Source organism: Watersipora subatra, chromosome 3, assembly GCF_963576615.1.
Source record: "Watersipora subatra chromosome 3, tzWatSuba1.1, whole genome shotgun sequence".
NCBI lineage: Eukaryota > Metazoa > Bryozoa > Gymnolaemata > Cheilostomatida > Watersiporidae > Watersipora > Watersipora subatra.
Window position 1 is genome coordinate 995,090 of NC_088710.1, and position 18,257 is coordinate 1,013,346.

General features: G+C 36.8%; 1 protein-coding gene across 1 annotated transcript; it reads left to right on the forward strand.

Moving 5' to 3' along the window:
* Window positions 1–49: 49 nt before the first annotated feature.
* LOC137389752 (vacuolar protein sorting-associated protein 53 homolog) lies at window positions 50–17,249 on the forward strand. Its single transcript, XM_068075838.1, has 18 exons — window positions 50–179; window positions 345–475; window positions 550–703; window positions 982–1,097; window positions 1,273–1,392; window positions 1,478–1,556; window positions 1,660–1,803; window positions 3,510–3,656; window positions 4,159–4,287; window positions 5,662–5,843; window positions 6,109–6,274; window positions 6,686–6,765; window positions 6,885–7,118; window positions 11,694–11,772; window positions 11,907–12,055; window positions 13,275–13,430; window positions 13,695–13,851; window positions 16,902–17,249. The coding sequence occupies exons 1-18, from the start codon at window positions 78–80 to the stop codon at window positions 17,070–17,072; spliced, it is 2,496 nt and encodes an 831-aa protein (XP_067931939.1). The 5' UTR covers window positions 50–77; the 3' UTR covers window positions 17,073–17,249.
* Window positions 17,250–18,257: the final 1,008 nt, after the last annotated feature.

Consider the following 18,257-nt stretch of genomic DNA (forward strand, 5'->3'; position numbering starts at 1 on the left):
TTATGTACACTAATTAACACGTATGATATTTTGTGATTGTGCAGTGTTTACTTACTTCGTTTTGTCAGCGATGAAATATGGCAACATTTGATGAGGATGATGATTATTTGGAAGCAGAAGATGAACATCTCAGTGATATTGTATCTTTTTCACCAAACGTACAAGAGGCTATTGACCAAGTAGGTTTTACTATTGCAAAAATTGTCTCGAAATGCTTCATTTTCTCTGTTGCTGCCATTATTTTTGCCTGTATAGTGGTTAGATGCATATAGCCAATAATTCACCACTATAACTAGCAGTAGGCTTTATTAACGGGCTACAATTTATGTTCTAAATGCTTTTAGGTCCTAACATCAGATGACCCTTTGGACATCCCCCACTTCAACGCTGTTGACTATATCAACACACTTTTTCCCACTGAACAGTCTTTAGTCAATATAGATGATGTAGTCAAAAACATTCGCGGCAAAATAAGGTTTGTTCACTTTTCAATGTCTATAGCAGTTTGCTTTTGTATCATAAATGTCTGCAATGTTAGTAATTGTCTAGAGCTCTGGATGGTGAGATCAGAGATGTGGTACGAGAACAGAAAACGGCAGGAGATGATGGAAAAGAATCTTTGGAGGAAGCTCAACTTGCCATCCAGGAGCTGTTCTCCAGAATTAAAGATATTAAAATGAGATCAGAGAAATCAGAAGAGATGGTTGGTGGTTTCAATAGTATTTCAATTATGCCTAATTATCACAAATTATGGTTTATGCCGAATGACATTTTACATTCTTGTTCAGTTTGTTAGCAAGATTTTCACTGATGCCAGTGAGTTTTTTCATGTAACAAAGAAATGCATAGTCATCAGTCTAGTCACTGGCTGTACATAGCAGTCACCCGAAACAGTCATTTTTTTTACTTTTGTTTACTTCCCTATCAGTAGGAAGTGCATGAATATAGTGAAAGAAAGCTGAGCCCATTTGTTCTTCGCAGGTGAGGGAGATAACAAGAGACATAAAGCAGCTGGACCATGCTAAAAGGAACCTGACATGCTCAATCACTACCCTTAACCACCTGCACATGCTTGTCGGAGGTGTCGACTCTTTAGCGTAAGCAGTTGTCATAGTATTAATTTTTGTAATTGTGTGATATCTGAAAGCTACAATTTTGAAAGCTTTCTTGCTTCAAGTGTACTAGATAGCATCTCTGCCCTTCTATTCGCTGTTTGTCATGTTTCCTTCAACATTTACCTTGTCAGCACTTATTGCCAAATTACACTTGCAGGAGCATGACAATTCAGAGGCACTATGGAGAAGTAGCGCAACTCCTACAAGCTGTCCTGAATGTATTGGAACACTTTGAGAGTTATATGCACCTTCCTCAAGTCAGACAGCTGTCAGAAAAGTATGACTGCTAATTGCTGTGTCATTTGTCTTCTTTTTATCTATTTGGCAAGTTGAACTAATTTTTTATTACATGAATTTTATAGAGTGCAGACGATCAAATCCAATTTGTCCACTCAGGTCGTGAATGATTTCAAGGACGCCTTTGAAGGGCCTAACTCAAAGGTAAGCTATGCTTTCTTCTAACAAAGCATTTGATGTCAGAGTTAAAAAGGTGCAGGCTATGGATGGAATAGGTATGCTACAAGCGATGTAATGCTTTTTACAGTACGGACCTGGCAACTCCACACTCCTAGCAGACGCGTGCAAGGTTATAGATGTCCTTGACCCCAAGGTAAAAATGGAGTTGCTATCCTGGTTTATAAAGCTGCAGCTATCAGAATACCTCGTACTATTTGGAGACAACCAGGATGTGAGTACACGCTCTCTAGATCACTCACACGAGGTTGGCTGACTGGTCTAGCCTGAGAACCTTTATTTCTGACAGTTTGGGTTTGCTCCTCACTCAGTTAGTCTGTCTTCATTTCCTGTTAAAGTATCAGCGTATATTATGACATAAGTTATATTGTCAGATAAACTGTAAAGCTCTACCTCTGCATGTTGTATCTAAGTTGAACAGTCATTAGCTATGTTTATTGGAAACCTCGACATCAATGACCTTGACATCAATGCTTTAGTAAATACAATGTAATCTTGAGATTGTAACTCAGTGATAGTCGAGTGTATTAAAAATGTTAACATCCCACAGTTGATAGCACAAAAATTATGACGAAATTCCAAATAGTTATTGACTAACAGTCGTATATCATTATTGATTTTTTCAAATGCTGGAGGAAAAAATTCTAACATCTTAGCGAGTAGGAAATTTATAGAGGCAGCATGCAATAGGAAGTTGTCAGAGGCAGCATACAATAGGGAGCTATCTGAGACAGTATACATTAGGGAGTTATCAGAGGCAGCATGCAATAAGGAGTTATCATACCCTAATCTAAAAACATTAGCAGGTCTAAACTAGAGATGCCCCGATTCTAATTTCACCAGCTGATTCAGATACCGATTCGATATACCGATTCTTATTGAAAAATAATCCGATTCAGATCTTTTGTGTTGCATAGATAATTGTTAATTTTATTATGCAAATATAAATATAATGCAAAGAAAATATAAATATTGATTTATTTGTTTGTATTTATGGAAAATAGATATACGTGTATATATATTCACATACTGCCATACCGTGCATCTAGTAACAAAACAGTCCATGGTTCTTGAACTCTGTTATTAATAATGGTAATTACTGTTAGTCGTACAGCTTTCTCTGTGATAACGAAGTCTCTCTTCTACAGCTGAACGGACTGCTGCGCCTGTACAAGTTTAGTTCAAATAAATGTTTCTTTCAATTACCGTTAGTGATTCAATTCTCTCAGTGAGATGATGGAAGACAGGCTAAATACCGATAAGCCACTGAGATTATTTTATGCAATACAAACAATACGGTACATCATATCGTCAGGATCAAGAGAGAGATGGATAACTTTATGCATCGACTACTCAAATTACTTTCGTAATGCTAGTAAATAGAAACATTACACTGCACTCTTGTTGCTCATCATTGTTCTCTTGTTCGTGATTGGCTGCAATAAATCATATCGCTGTAATACCGCACTTTGTGATTACGTCCTGACTAAAGCCAAAAGATTCCTCAGCTGTTTGGATGGTTATTAGACTATAGACATGAAATAGATTGTGTGACAGGCCTGGAATTCATTAGGTAAGAGTAAGGAACTTGCAGCTGATGATCTTTATTAGTGTAGCAGGCTAAAATACGGTTTTCTGCTAAATAGTTGATCTGTAAAAAAGTATTTGAACTATCTGATTTTTAAGAAAAGATCGGCCGATACCGATTCAGATACTTAACACCCATATCGGCAATACCGATTCCGATACTAAAATCGGGGCAACTCTAGTCTAAACACTTCTGAAGTTTTGCTTTCACAGTTTTATATCATAGTTTATTTTTACTGGCATTTAGTCATTATGTAAAACATTAATTATTGGGTATTGTTGATTTTATCATTTCATTTGTGATTTTATAAGAGCTGGTTGGCTGCTATGCAGGTAGCCTGGCTAGATAAGATTGACCGGCGCTATGCATGGATAAAAAGAGCTCTCGTCGAGTTTGAGGAAAAACATGGCAAACTGTTTCCTGAGAGCTGGGAGGTTTCTGAGAGGATCTGTGTGCAATTCTGCAATATAACTCGGGCGGTAAGAGTTGTCTACACATGGCAATTTCTAAATTTATTATGATTAAATTATTTCAATGTTGAAGAGGCTTCTGACAGAATCAAATCAAATACCTTTTTGTAATACATTCATGCCAATTTATGCTTGGCCATGAAAGATTGCAATTTTGTTTCGCCTGTTATTTTGGTATTGTTAACGCACAAAAAATATCTTTAGAATATTGTAACAGAATCATTTATGAGGATACTTTATTCTTTACAAGAATATAATTATATTATTTTATTATTTAGCTTCATGAATTTCTTCATACCAAAATAATTTGTTCCTTTTTTTTATTACAATGAAGCTTGATGAATGGAAACAAATTCTTAACTCGATACTTCATAAGAATATATATGACAAGTGAAACTTGAAAGATCATGTTTGGCAGACCCTGTTTGACAGGTGTTTGACAGGTGTTTGACAGGTGTTTGACAGGTGTTTGACAGGTATTTCGTGAGTCTAAGCATGTGCTTGTTTGCAGGAGCTATCTAAGGTTATGAGCAGAAGATTGGTTGACATTGACGTCAAACTCCTTCTCTTTGCCATTCAACGGACAACAGCATTCGAGCAGCTGATATCAAAGAGGTACACTGGAGTGACTTTGAAGCCTGTAAGCATTTTATTGATGTCTATGGTCATGTGAGCATTTTGTTGATGTCTATGATACATGTGTACTCAAGAGTGCTTTACCTACTCAAGGTCACATCGATCATGGAAACAGGCTTCAATTTTTCAGAATATTGACAGAGCTAAGTTTTTTTCAATTTTAAACCACGTTAAAATACTAAATTAAAAAAGTTGGTTATGCGTTTGTTTTTTATTGCATTTAATGTTGACAAGAGAGCAGAGATACTTACTTTACCAAAGGAGCCTGTTCAACCACCTGTACAGCTCATAGTCATCTTTTCATATATAGTTCAAAGGTCTGATGTCGCACTCATCTATAATAACTTTCATGTTCTTCTCACGGTTATCTTCATATTCTGGGATGAAGTTCATTGTTCATGAATAGTTGATGCAGTTGAATTTTAAGATTACTAGTGTTTGTTATTCGAGCCAAATATTTGTTTGTTACGCTAGTCAAAATTTGGAATATGGCCGGTACTTTTCACTTTATTTTAACTTGGATAAATTTGATCAACACGCGCGAGTAGATCAACACGGATGAGTAGATCGACACGGATGAGTAGATCGACACGGATGAGTAGATCGACACGGATGAGTAGATCGACACGGATGAGTAGATCGACACGGATGAGTAGATCGACACGGGTGAGTAGATCGACACGGGCGAGGAAATCGACATGCGTGAGTAGATCGACATGCGTGAGTAGATCGATACGGGCGAGTAGATCGACACGGGCGAGTAGATCGACACGCGCGAGTAGATCGACACGCGCGAGTAGATCGACACGCGCGAGTAGATCGACACGCGCGAGTAGATCGACACGCGCGAGTAGATCGACACGCGCGAGTAGATCGACACGCGCGAGTAGATCGACACGCGCGAGTAGATCGACACGCGCGAGTAGATCGACACGCGCGAGTAGATCGACACGCGCGAGTAGAGTGAATATATTATAATATATTCACTCGCGGTGAATATATTAGCGTGACTTAGCGTGATTACGGACAGACCTACAAACACACACAGCTATTATTATCGTAAAGATTATGTAATGCTTTGCAATATTTAGTTTGTATGCTTTATAAAAACTACTCATGTGTTACGCAAAACTGAAATCAAATAATCTACATATTTTTATGTTTTCTTTTGCATCATGAAATGTGGTTGTCACCATTTCATCCCTGAATCTCATGAAACTTTTAGTATTAATTGTGCTGCAGTTCTTCTCTTGTCTATACTTCAAGTCCCGATAGTTTTGATCATGAAGTCCCTGACACAGCTTTGGCATGCCTCATCCTTCAAGGATGTCTTGCAGTTTCTTCCGCTAGTACCTAACTTTCTGTTTTTATTTATAAGGTGAAACCATTCACTCAGGCTGCACCCCCTGTTGAAAGTCCCTCTGACTCTCTTAATCCGTTCCTTCAAAAGGAAGAACCTGAAGTTGAAGAAGAAAAGCAGACTTCATTTTCACCCTTTGCTGGAATCATAGCCAAGTGCTTCGAAACACACCTCAATATTTACATAGAGTCACAAGACAGGTAGCCGAGGCTATATTAATTTATGCATAGAGTTACAAGGTGGGTAGCTGAGGCTATATTAATATATGCATGAAGTTACAAGGTAGGTAGCTGAGGCTATATTAATATATTCATAAAATTACAAGGCAGGTAGTTGGGATTTTTTAACAACAGTTGTGTACTGAGGCTATGTTAAGCGATTATTTGTATCGCGGGTGTACGGCTAGTAGCTCAGTTTGTAAGAACTACCCATATCCTTAGTGATGATCTTCCTACCTCTCTGCAGGTTGCTCTCCGAGTTGATGGAGCGATTTGTGTCAGATATGAAGACATACAAAGTTCCGGAAATCTCTACAAGCAGCGAAGAAAACAATATCTTGCCTAGCTGTGCTGACCTCTTTGTTTATTACAAGAAATGCATGCGCCAATGTTCAGAACTCAGCAATGGCGAGGTTAGTCTCTTTCCCTCGTACCTTTTCTAGTTCAGCTCTCTGATAGACCTTTCTTATGCCATTTCATCATTCGTAGATTTTCAATCATCGCCTTTAGCTGTGAATTAGGCCTCTTCAACGTCACAGGGCTCTTCAAGGTCACAGGGCTCTTCAAGGTCACAGACCTCTTCTTTCATGCCTTGACAAGTTCACCTTTTCAATGAGTACTCTTTAAGGTCACAGGGCTCTTCAAGGTCACAGGGCTCTTCAAGGTCACAGGGCTCTTCAAGGTCACAGGCCTCTTCTTTCATACCTTGACAAGTTCACCTCTTCAATGAGTCAACATGTTAGTAACTTGACTGACGAGTCCATTAAATCCCTACTCACTCATTTTACCAAATGACCATGTTATATGTGCTATTCTTATTGTAGCCAATGATAAACCTTACTAGGACATTCCAGAAGTACCTACGAGAGTATGCTAATAGGATTCTAATGTGCTCACTGCCCAAGTAAGTTCATCGGAAATTATGTCCTCCTGGAGAACCCGTTGTCAACCCATCGCCTGTCATGTTTGTAGAATATATGTTCTCGACACTTACCATATGATATGCCATGGCATGCTTTGCAGAGTGCCTATTCAAAGTACTCTGGGAACTGCTGGTAGTCTCATCCAGTCAATACTGAAAGAGGGAGACAGTTACAAGTTTAGTGAGGAGGAGCAGAGGCAATGCTGCATCATGCTTTGCACTGCTGAGTACTGCATGGAAACCTCACAACAGCTTGAAGAGAAACTCAAGGAAAAAACGGACACTCAGCTATCAGCCCAGATATCTCTGTCAACTGAACAAGACCTTTTTCATGGGTGAGTTGGAGACACCTCTTAGCTTGATTCACTGAACTCCAGTAATCTCAGTGACCTCTAGTCATAGAGTTATCTCCCCCTAGAGTGATAACTACACGAGTGTTTCCGGTGCCAACAAGGAGCGTTTAGGCCACGCCTCTTTTTTGTGCTAGTCAGTCGTAGTGATTGACTAGATAATAACATCAGCCATGAAAAGGGTTAAACAAGGATCATGAATTTCCAGTTGAGATAGTAATTAATGCTCATATTAAAGAAAAGATGATTATAGTTTATTACTCTAATATATGCTTATTATTTAAAGCAATTCAATACCTACCAGGGATTGCTAAACATATTATGGAAATGTTTACTTTTTCATTTCTATAAACATAAATATTTCCATAATTTTAGGGAAATGGATATGGACATTTTATTTTACAAGTATGGAAATGGTATGAAAATGGAAATAATATGGAAATGAATTATGGAAATGCTATGGAAATGGAAATAATATGGAAATGAATTATGGAAATGGAATTAATATGGAAATGAATTATGGAACTTTTATGGAAATGGAAATAATATGGAAATGGAAATACTATGGAAATGAAGTAGGGAAATAGAATTAATATGGAAATGAATTATGGAAATGGAAATAATATGGAAATGGAAATAATATGGAAATGAATTATGGAAATGGAATTAATATGGAAATGAATTATGGAAATGGAATTAATATGGAAATGAATTATGGAAATGGAAATAATATGGAAATGGAAATAATATGGAAATGAATTATGGAAATGGAATTAATATGGAAATGAATTATGGAACTTTTATGGAAATGGAAATAATATGGAAATGAATTATGAAAATGGAAATTGTGACATACACGCAATCCCTGATACCTACATGACTTGCCAAGGCACTGAATAGATAGTGAGTGAAAGTGAAGGTAATGCAAGCAGTTACTCATAGATAACATATATAGTCATACTGGGGTTGTATTACATTGGTGTGATGGGAAGCTAATCAACTGCCATCAACTATGAGCTGTACTACCCGGTGTTGCCCGAGTAATAAAAAAGTATTTGGACAGAAAATTTATTTTTATATAACATTTACTATTCTAACTTTTAAACTTCATATCATGAGAAAATATTTTTAAGCAGTTTAAATGAATTAAGAGGAAAAAGAAAACAACTCTAAAGGTTTGCAAGCTTTTTCAAACTACAACTTTTAAATTTCATATCATGAAAGAAGTGTTTTGTTGAAATAAATTAGGAAAAAAAATAAAACTGTAAATGTGTTTAAATGTAAAATAATTAGCAAGTAATGGCTAAATATAACCTGTTTAGCTATGATTACAATGAAAAATTATTTAATAAATAAGGTAATAAAAAAGTCTATTTTATTTTTATATAATTATAGTTAGTAGAATTAAGTATAATTTATTTTTATTTAACATATAACAACATTTACCACTTTAACTTTCAAACTACATATTATGAAAAGTGTTTTGTGTAATTGAAATAAATGAAGAGAAGAGAGAAAATAAAAACAACGGTAAATGTTTTCAAGCTTTTTCAAACAACTACCACATTTAAACTTCATATCATGAGAGAAGTTTTTTGTTAAAATGAATTGAAGAAAAATGAAACTGCAAATGTGTTTAAATGTAAAATAATTAGCAAGTAATGCTAAATATAATCTGTTTAGCTATGATTACATGTAAAATAAAAAATTATTGTAATCATAGCTAATTTTTATTACTTTATTTAATAAATAAAGTAATTCACAACTACTTTTTTATTACTTTATTTAATAAATAAAGTAATAAAAAGTCTATTTTATTTTTAAATAATTTTAATTTAGTGTAATTAAGTATAATTTATTTTTATCTAACATATAACAACATTTGCCACTCTAACTTTTAAACTTTTTGCTTGCTTACATCAAGCAAAGATGTCCACTAACTAGTGGACATCTTTGCTTCAAGCTAGTCTATGTATTTGATTGATATGTATTGAAATCTAATATTATATGTAAGGACTGTTTGTGAACTGAGGTGACAATGAATCACTCTATCACCATACAATGTCAATACTTTCAGTTGATGGCAGTCGATTAGCTTCCCATCACACCAATGTAATACAACCCCAGTATGACTATCTATCTTATCTATGAGACTATGAATAACCAATGATATACAGCCCCTCATGTGTGGGGCTGTATATCATTGGAGTAACTGATTGCATTAACTCACTTACTTAACACCATCTATTCAGTGCCTTTGCAATGCATGTAGGTATTGAATTGCTTTAAATAATAAGCATATATTAGAGTAATAAACTATAATCATCATTTCTTTAATATGAGCAATAATTACTGTCTAACTGGAAATTCATGATCATTCTCATGGCTGACGTTATTGTTCTGTCGATCACTACGATTGACTAGCACAAAAAAGGGGCGTGGCCTAAACGCTCCTTGTTGGCACCGGAAACGCTCGTGTTGTTGAATGCACAGTTATCATTCTAGGGGGAGATAACTCTATGCCTCTAGTAGTCTCTAGTCATATAACTAAAGCAGTAATGAGACAAGGTCTAGTAGTCTCTAGTCATATAACTACAGTAGTTATAAGATAAGGTCTAGTAGTCTCTAGTCATATAACTAAAGTAGTAATAAGACAAGATCTAGTAGTCTCTAGTCATATAACTAAAGTAGTAATAAGATAAGGTCTAGTAGTCTCTAGTCATATAACTAAAGTAGTAATAAGACAAGGTCTAGTAGTCTCTAGTCATATAACTAAAGTAGTAATAAGATAAGGTCTAGTAGTCTCTAGTCATATAACTAAAGTATTAATAAGATAAGGTCTAGTAGTCTCTAGTCATATAACTAAAGTAGTAATAAGATAAGGTCTATTAGTCTTTAGTCATATAACTAAAGTAGTAATAAGACAAGGTCTAGTAGTCTCTAGTCATATAACTAAAGTAGTAATAAGACAAGATCTAGTAGTCTCTAGTCATATAACTAAAGTAGTAATAAGATAAGGTCTAGTAGTCTCTAGTCATATAACTAAAGTAGTAATAAGACAAGGTCTAGTAGTCTCTAGTCATATAACTAAAGTAGTAATAAGATAAGGTCTAGTAGTCTCTAGTCATATAACTAAAGTATTAATAAGATAAGGTCTAGTAGTCTCTAGTCATATAACTAAAGTAGTAATAAGATAAGGTCTATTAGTCTTTAGTCATATAACTAAAGTAGTAATAAGACAAGGTCTAGTAGTCTCTAGTCATATAACTAAAGTACTAATAAGATAAGGTCTATTAGTCTCTAGTCATATAACTAAAGTAGTAATAAGATAAGGTCTAGTAGTCTCTCGTCATATAACTAAAGTATTAATAAGATAAGGTCTAGTAGTCTCTAGTCATATAACTAAAGTACTAATAAGATAAGGTCTATTAGTCTCTAGTCATATAACTAAAGTAGTAATGAGATAAGGTCTAGTAGTCTCTAGTCATATAACTAAAGTAGTAATAAGACAAGGTCTAGTAGTCTCTAGTCATATAACTAAAGTAGTAATAAGATAAGGTCTAGTAGTCTCTAGTCATATAACTAAAGTAGTAATAAGATAAGGTCTAGTAGTCTCTCGTCATATAACTAAAGTATTAATAAGATAAGGTCTAGTAGTCTCTAGTCATATAACTAAAGTAGTAATAAGATAAGGTCTAGTAGTCTCTAGTCATATAACTAAAGTAGTAATAAGGCAAGGTCTATTAGTCTCTAGTCATATAACTACAGTAGTAATCAGACAAGGTCTAGTAGTCTCTAGTCATATAACTAAAGTAGTAATAAGACAAGGTTTAGTAGTCTCTAGTCATATAACTAAAGTATTAATAAGACGAGGTCTAGTAGTCTCTAGTCATATAACTAAAATATTGTAGTCCTGCATACATACAGTCTTTCATGGCCATACACTCAATATATGTGTATAGATGTATAGTCTTCACTTACCCATGAACAAGTCATGATATGCTGTTCAGCCATGGCAAACTAGACTTGATAAAACAATCAAGTAAAATTATTTGTTATTATAGGCACGAGGCAGACCGGCTTTGCTTTTCTGTAGTTTTACTTTTGCTAATAAGAGTGTTAAATGTAATTGCATCGTAGTTCTAATATACGTACTAGGAGTTTGATTTGGTAGTTTATACCAATTGTCTGTAATAACTCAACAATTCCCTACTCATTTTAGATTTCTATTTAAAACAAACTCGCTATTCAATAGGTTTTATTTTCAGTGAGCTGACTTGACACCACAACTCTCAGCTAGTCTCAGAATAGTCTCAGCTAGTCTCAGAATAGTCTCAGCTAGTCTCAGAATAGTCTCAGCTAATCTCAGCTAGTCTCAGCTAGTCTCAGAATACAGTTATAAGTGTGTCAAGTGACATACCATAACGGGTGGTTTTGCGAGAGAACCTGTCTGTGTTATCATCTTACACTCCATCGTAAGGGACTGCCCCATCCCGCTCTCCTCACCTCCATCGCTATGTTTTCACTCTAAACTAACACTCAGGTCAAATTGTGTTTCAGGGTGATAGCACATGTCATACTTCTATTGGTGCAAGACCTCGAGTCAGCCTGTGAACCAGCCTTACATGCCATGAGTAAGGTTAGTCTGTCTTGTTAGTTATAGATTTATTGTAGTCAGGCTTGGGCTTCCACATGTAGTTGTTGGGCTATTCATCCTATCACACAAATTCATGACAATTTTTTTACATGCGTGTGAACTTTGCTTTTGTCTAGTTTTCTTGGAACACAATAGAGACAGTCGGGGATCAAAGCAACTACATCACTTCCATAGTTGGTCATCTCAAGTCAAGCATTCCCACTATCCGCCTCAGCCTCTCCTCTTCTAGGAAATATTACACACAATTCTGCATTAAATTTGCTAAGTAAGTTAATTACTTACTACCATTGCTTGTACTAAATACTTGAACATGACACGTACATCAAGTATGACTACAGTTTAAAAAAATTTGTTGAGTCAGAGGTTTTGCTGTAGATTTCACTCATTGTTTGTTGATGCGCAGTTGTTAATTGCACCTGCTCAACCTGTTATAGTTGGCATTGGTAGTAATCAAATGTGAGGAATAACATCATTTATCATAACATCTTCATAACCTTCAGTTTGTGATAAAGAAAATCTTCTCTAGTCATAACTTTATTAGTTACAGCTCTATTAGTCATAACTCTATTAGTTACAGCTCTGTTAGTCGCAACTCTATTAGTTACAGCTCTGTTAGTCATAACTCTATTAGTTACAGCTCTATTAGTCATAACTTTATGAGCTACTGTTCTATTAGTCATAACTCTATTAGTTACTGCTTTATTAGTCATAACTCTATTAGTTACAGCTCTATTAGTCATAACTTTATGAGCTACTGTTCTATTAGTCATAACTTTATTAGTTACAGCTCTATTAGTCATAACTCTATTAGTTACAGCTCTATTAGTCATAACTCTATTAGTTACAGCTCTGTTAGTCACAACTCTATTAGTTACAGCTCTATTAGTCATAACTCTATTAGTTACAGCTCCATTAGTCATAACTCTTAGTTACAGCTCTATTAGTCATAACTTTATGAGCTACTGTTCTATTAGTCATAACTCTATTAGTTACTGCTTTATTAGTCATAACTCTATTAGTTACAGCTCTATTACTCATAACTTTATGAGCCACTGTTCTATTAGTCATAACTCTATTAGTTACTGCTTTATTAGTCATAACTCTATTAGTTACTGCTCTGTTAGTCATAACTCTATTAGTTACTGCTCTGTTAGTCATAACTCTATTAGATATTGTTGTATTAGTCATAACTCTATTAGTTACTGCTTTATTAGTCATAACTCTATTAGTTCCTGCTTTGTTAGTCATAACTCTATTAGTCACTGCTTTGTTAGTCGCAACTCTATTAGTTACAGCTCTATTAGTTATAACTCTATTAGTCATAGCTCCGTTAGTCGCAACTCTATTAGTTACTGCTAATTGTCTTTTTTGTGTATTTCTATTGCCACTTTCGCACTCAGTTTATTGGCTTTTCTGCAGTAGTTACTGTTTACTCAGTTTCCTGAGTTTTTCAGAGTTTCCTGATTGGTTGCTGCCACTTGTAGTGTTTTCATGCCCAAGTTTATGAGCAGTCTCTACAAATGTAAGCCTATCAACACCGTCGGGGCAGAACAACTCCTTCTAGACGCTCACTCTCTCAAGACAGCTTTACTCGACCTTCCCTCCATGGGCTCCAAGGTCAACAGAAAGGCTCCTGTCAGGTAGATTATCTCAGCCTCCTTTAATGTGTTTAGTCATTGTTTAACTGTGGTCGGTAGCAGGTGTTGAACCATGCATTACTTCTCACTCTTTGAAGACAAACGAAAGTTCTTATCAATCATTACAGATCCGTACCCCATGTTTCATGACATCATAACTTTTCCAGTACAACAGTAGAACTTGTCCGTACTGTTTTCGGGGTACAGTTTTTTTGTACAGTTCATGATCTTGTTCATATACATAGCAATGTACTCTTCTTACTGTAGCTACACCAAAATAGTCGTGAAGGGTATGAGTCGCGCTGAGATGGTGCTGAAGGTAGTCATGTCACCTCACGATCACCAGCAGGCGTTCGTTGACAGCTGTCTCAAGTTACTCACAGAGACTGATGTATCTGAATTCCAGAAGATACTTGAGATGAAGGTAAGTGGAGACGTCTGCAGTAGTCGATGGTTGGTGCTTAAAATTAAAGTACATGTAGGTGGAGACGTCTGCAGTGATTGATGGTTGGTACTTGAAATGAAAGTAGGTGGAGCCATTTGCAGTGATTGATGGTTGGTACTTGAAATGAAGGTAAGTAGAGACGTCTGCAGTGGTCGATGGTTGGTACTGGCAATGTAGGTAGGTAGAGACGTCTGCAGTAGTCGATGATTGGTGATTAAAATTAAGGTACATGTAGGTGAAGACGTCTGCAGTGGTTAATGTTTGGTGCAGCTGTGTGGCTCGTAGAAATACATTGTTTTAAAATTAATTAATATTAAACCATAACTGTCACGAACAACTTTTATCGTATTTACTAGGTAAATCAGACACGCTGATTCCGATTTTGTACTCAAAATAAAGATTATTCCACTAACCTTCAAAGTCATTTAGGCTTTTTTCAAGCGTTTCAATATCCATTTCGAAAACAACACAATCAGCATTACAAGCTCTGCCCATAAATATGTGACGAAACCTAGCTTTTTCAGGAACGGAAGTTAGGAATGTTTAGTCCGATTTAGAATAATAGAGATGGATGTCTTAAAACCCATTAATATCTGAATCCAGCCTGTAAAGTAATTTCAGTTTTTTATGAAAGGTATATAAACTATTTAAAATTGCTCATAGCTTGTTACATGACGTTTAAATGGGCTGAACGCCGAGAAAAATGAGCTCAAAAAGCGCGGTTTTATCACAAGCTAGCGTTGTTATCGCGCTTTTTTAAATATGCAATGCTAAATAGCTTATCTACCTTTCAGAAAAGACTGATATTATTTTTAAAGTTGAATTTAGATATTAATGGATTTTAAAACACCCATCTCTATTATTCTAAATCGGTCTAAACATCCCTACGTAACGTCTGTTCCTAAAAAGCTAGGTTACGTCACGTATTTATGGGCGGAGCTTGTAATGCCGATTGGGTTGTTTTCGAGACCAATATTAAAACGCTATAAAAAAGCCTTCATTACTCTGAAAGTTAGTGGACTAATCTTTATTTTGAGTACAAAATCGGAATCAGCGTGTCTGATTTACCTAGTAAATACGATAAAAGTCGTTGGTGACAGTTATGGTTTAAGGTGCGATTACATTGCAAAGTTGGCGTGGTGTTGGCTTGAGGGTGATTCCTTGTGTTACAATTTTGGCGAATCAACGAGTTTTTGCATTCTAACGAGCATTGGAGAAGCAATTTGCATTTTTTGCATTCACCTGTCCGTATTGTATTCTACCCTAGACATCAGATTTGAAGCATCTGGTCAATCTACCTTTGTATTTACATCATGACTAGTGATTTAGGTAATAGCTTGGATATATAGCTACTTATTTCCATGGAGCTGACAAGTAAAGTGCGCTACGGATGTATAGGATCTCAAATGCTTTCCTTCTTTGTATTCATATGATTAGCATGCATTCACACGCCTCTCACCACCCTACTGTCAGTTATATTCATATGATCAGCATGCATTTACATGCCTCTGCCCACCCTACTGTGAGTTATATTCATATGATCAGCATGCATTTACATGCCTCTGCCCACCCTACTGTGAGTTGTATTCATATGATTAGCATGCATTAACACGCCTCTGCCCTTCCTACCGTCAGTTGTATTCATATGATTAGCATGCATTTACAGCCCTCTGCCCACCCTACTGTCAGTTATATTCATATAATCAGCATGCATTTACACGCCTCTGTCCACCCTACTGTCAGATGTATTCATATGATCAGCAAGCATTCACACGCCTCTGCCCACCCTAGTGTCAGATGTATTCATATGATCAGCATGCATTTACACGCTTCTGTCCACCCTAGTGTCAGATGTATTCATATGATCAGCATGCATTTACACGCCTCTGTCCACCCTAGTGTCAGATGTATTCATATGATTAGCATGCATTTACAGCCCTCTGCCCACCCTACTGTCAGTTATATTCATATAATCAGCATGCATTTACACGCCTCTGTCCACCCTACTGTCAGTGGTATTCATATGATCAGCATGCATTCACTTGCCTCTGTCCACCCTAGTGTCAGATGTATTCATATGATCAGCATGCATTTACATGCCTCTGCCCACCCTACTGTCAGTGGTATTCATATGATTAGCATACTTTCACATGCCTCTGCCCACCCTACTGTTAGTTGTATTCATATGATTAGCATGCATTTACACTTCTCTGCCCACCCTACTGTCAGTTGTATTCATATGATTAGCATGCATTTACACGCCTCTGCCCACCCTACTGTCAGTTATATTCATATGATCAGCATGCATTCACACGCCTCTGTCCACCTTAGTGTCAGATGTATTCATATGATTAGCATGCATTCACACGCCTCTGCCCACCCTACTATCAGATGTATTCATATGATCAGCATGCATTCACACGCCTCTGCCCACCCTACTGTCAGTGGTATTCATATGATTAGCATGCATTCACACGCCTCCGTCTACCCGACTGTCAGTTGTATTCATACGATCAGCATGCATTTATTTGCCTCTGCCCACCCTACTGTCAGTTATATTCATATGATCAGCATGCATTTACTAGCCCCTGTTCACCCTACTGTCAGTTATATTCATATGATCAGCATGCATTTACATCCCTCTGCCCACCCTACTGTCAGATATACTCATATGATCAGCATGCATTTACTAGCCCCTGTCCACCTTACTGTCAGTTGTATTCATATGATTAGCATGCATTTTTTTGCCTCTGCCCACCCTACTGTCAGTTATATTCATATGATCAGCATGCATTTACTAGCCCCTGTCCACCCTACTGTCAGTTATATTCATATGATCAGCATGCATTTACATCCCTCTGCCCACCCTACTGTCAGATATACTCATATGATCAGCATGCATTAACATCCCTCGGTCCACCCTACTGTCAGTTGTATTCATATGATCAGCATGCATTTACATGCCTCTGTCCACCTTACTGTCAGTATAACGCATACAGCACCTGCTTATCATTGTTTCCTGTTGTCAGGGTCTGAAAAGGAGTGAGTTGGCAAGCCTAATGGAGATGTACAAGTCGCGTTCTCCGCATGCCGCTGGGTCAGCAGTCCAGTCACTCGCCGCTGCTCCAGCTCACCCGTCACCTGAGCATGACATCAGCAGGATACGCAAGCTCGAGAGACTTATTAAAAAAAGAATTTGAGTTGTGATAATACAACCACCTGATTGGATGATATTTGATCCAGTAATCATGAGATTGGCCAGTCAGATGTTAGTGCCTTCCGTTTATAAACGTCTTACCATTGCTGATAGAGGATGCCAATTATTTATATTGTGGAGGTCATAGCGAAGAAGGGGACATGGCGAGGAGTTGGGGACATGGCGGGGATTGGGGACATTGCAGGGGTTGGGTACAGGGAGAGTGGTTGGGGACATGGCGAGGGGTTGGGGACATTGCAAGGAGATGAACTTTTCTTCTCTAGGATTTGTTGAATTTGGTTGCATAATAGATTTACTTGTTTAAAGATAGCCTGTGTGCACAATATTCAGTAACACAACTAAAGTTGCAATATTCTTCCCTGTTCTGATGGCTTTGGCTATCTCCAGTAGATATACTAGTTCTTTGCGGAGAAGTTTTTCAAGTCTCTGTTTACTTATACTAAGCTATACCAACCTCTTCTCAAACATCAGTGACAAGGCTAGACAGGTGCTCTCAATTTCAATTTCTGATCATATTGTTAGGCAAACAATATTTATTCACAGTTTTTTATTATCGGTTGACGCCTGTTATATTTGCTGGCTCATAGCTCGCTGCTTGCATATTCTTTATTTAAATATGACAGCGGATGTTCTCAGTAGTAGCAAATGAACTACCGGTAGTTGCTATACCCAGAAAATGGGAATGAAATGCATAGCTTGCGTGATAGTTGACCGTCAATTGGCTGTGGAGTTGCTTTCCCCACTTTGAAGCAAAGACTGAATACCACTAAGGTATCAAGATCCACATATTTATTATTATAGGTTACTAGATGGATGCCCAGTGTTGCACGAGTAATGGAAAACGTGTTTGTACAGAAAACTGACTTTTAATCAACTTATTCCACATCAAAATTTACCAATCCAACTTTTAAATAAGGTGGGCATTCATTTCTGTGTACTGTGTTTATTTCTGTGTAACTCATACTGTACCGGCTGCAGTGCCTACTACAGATTTATACTGATTACAACAGTCTTGTTGGCTATATGAGTTTAAGCATTTGTCTTCCCTTATGGGATGCATTTTCCTTCTAGTTTAGCTTCATGGATTTATCTTCTGGTATGGCTTTACGCGTAACGCTAGCTGCAGTGTGTAACGTGAAGCCATAAAAGACTGGCATGTTTTCCAAGT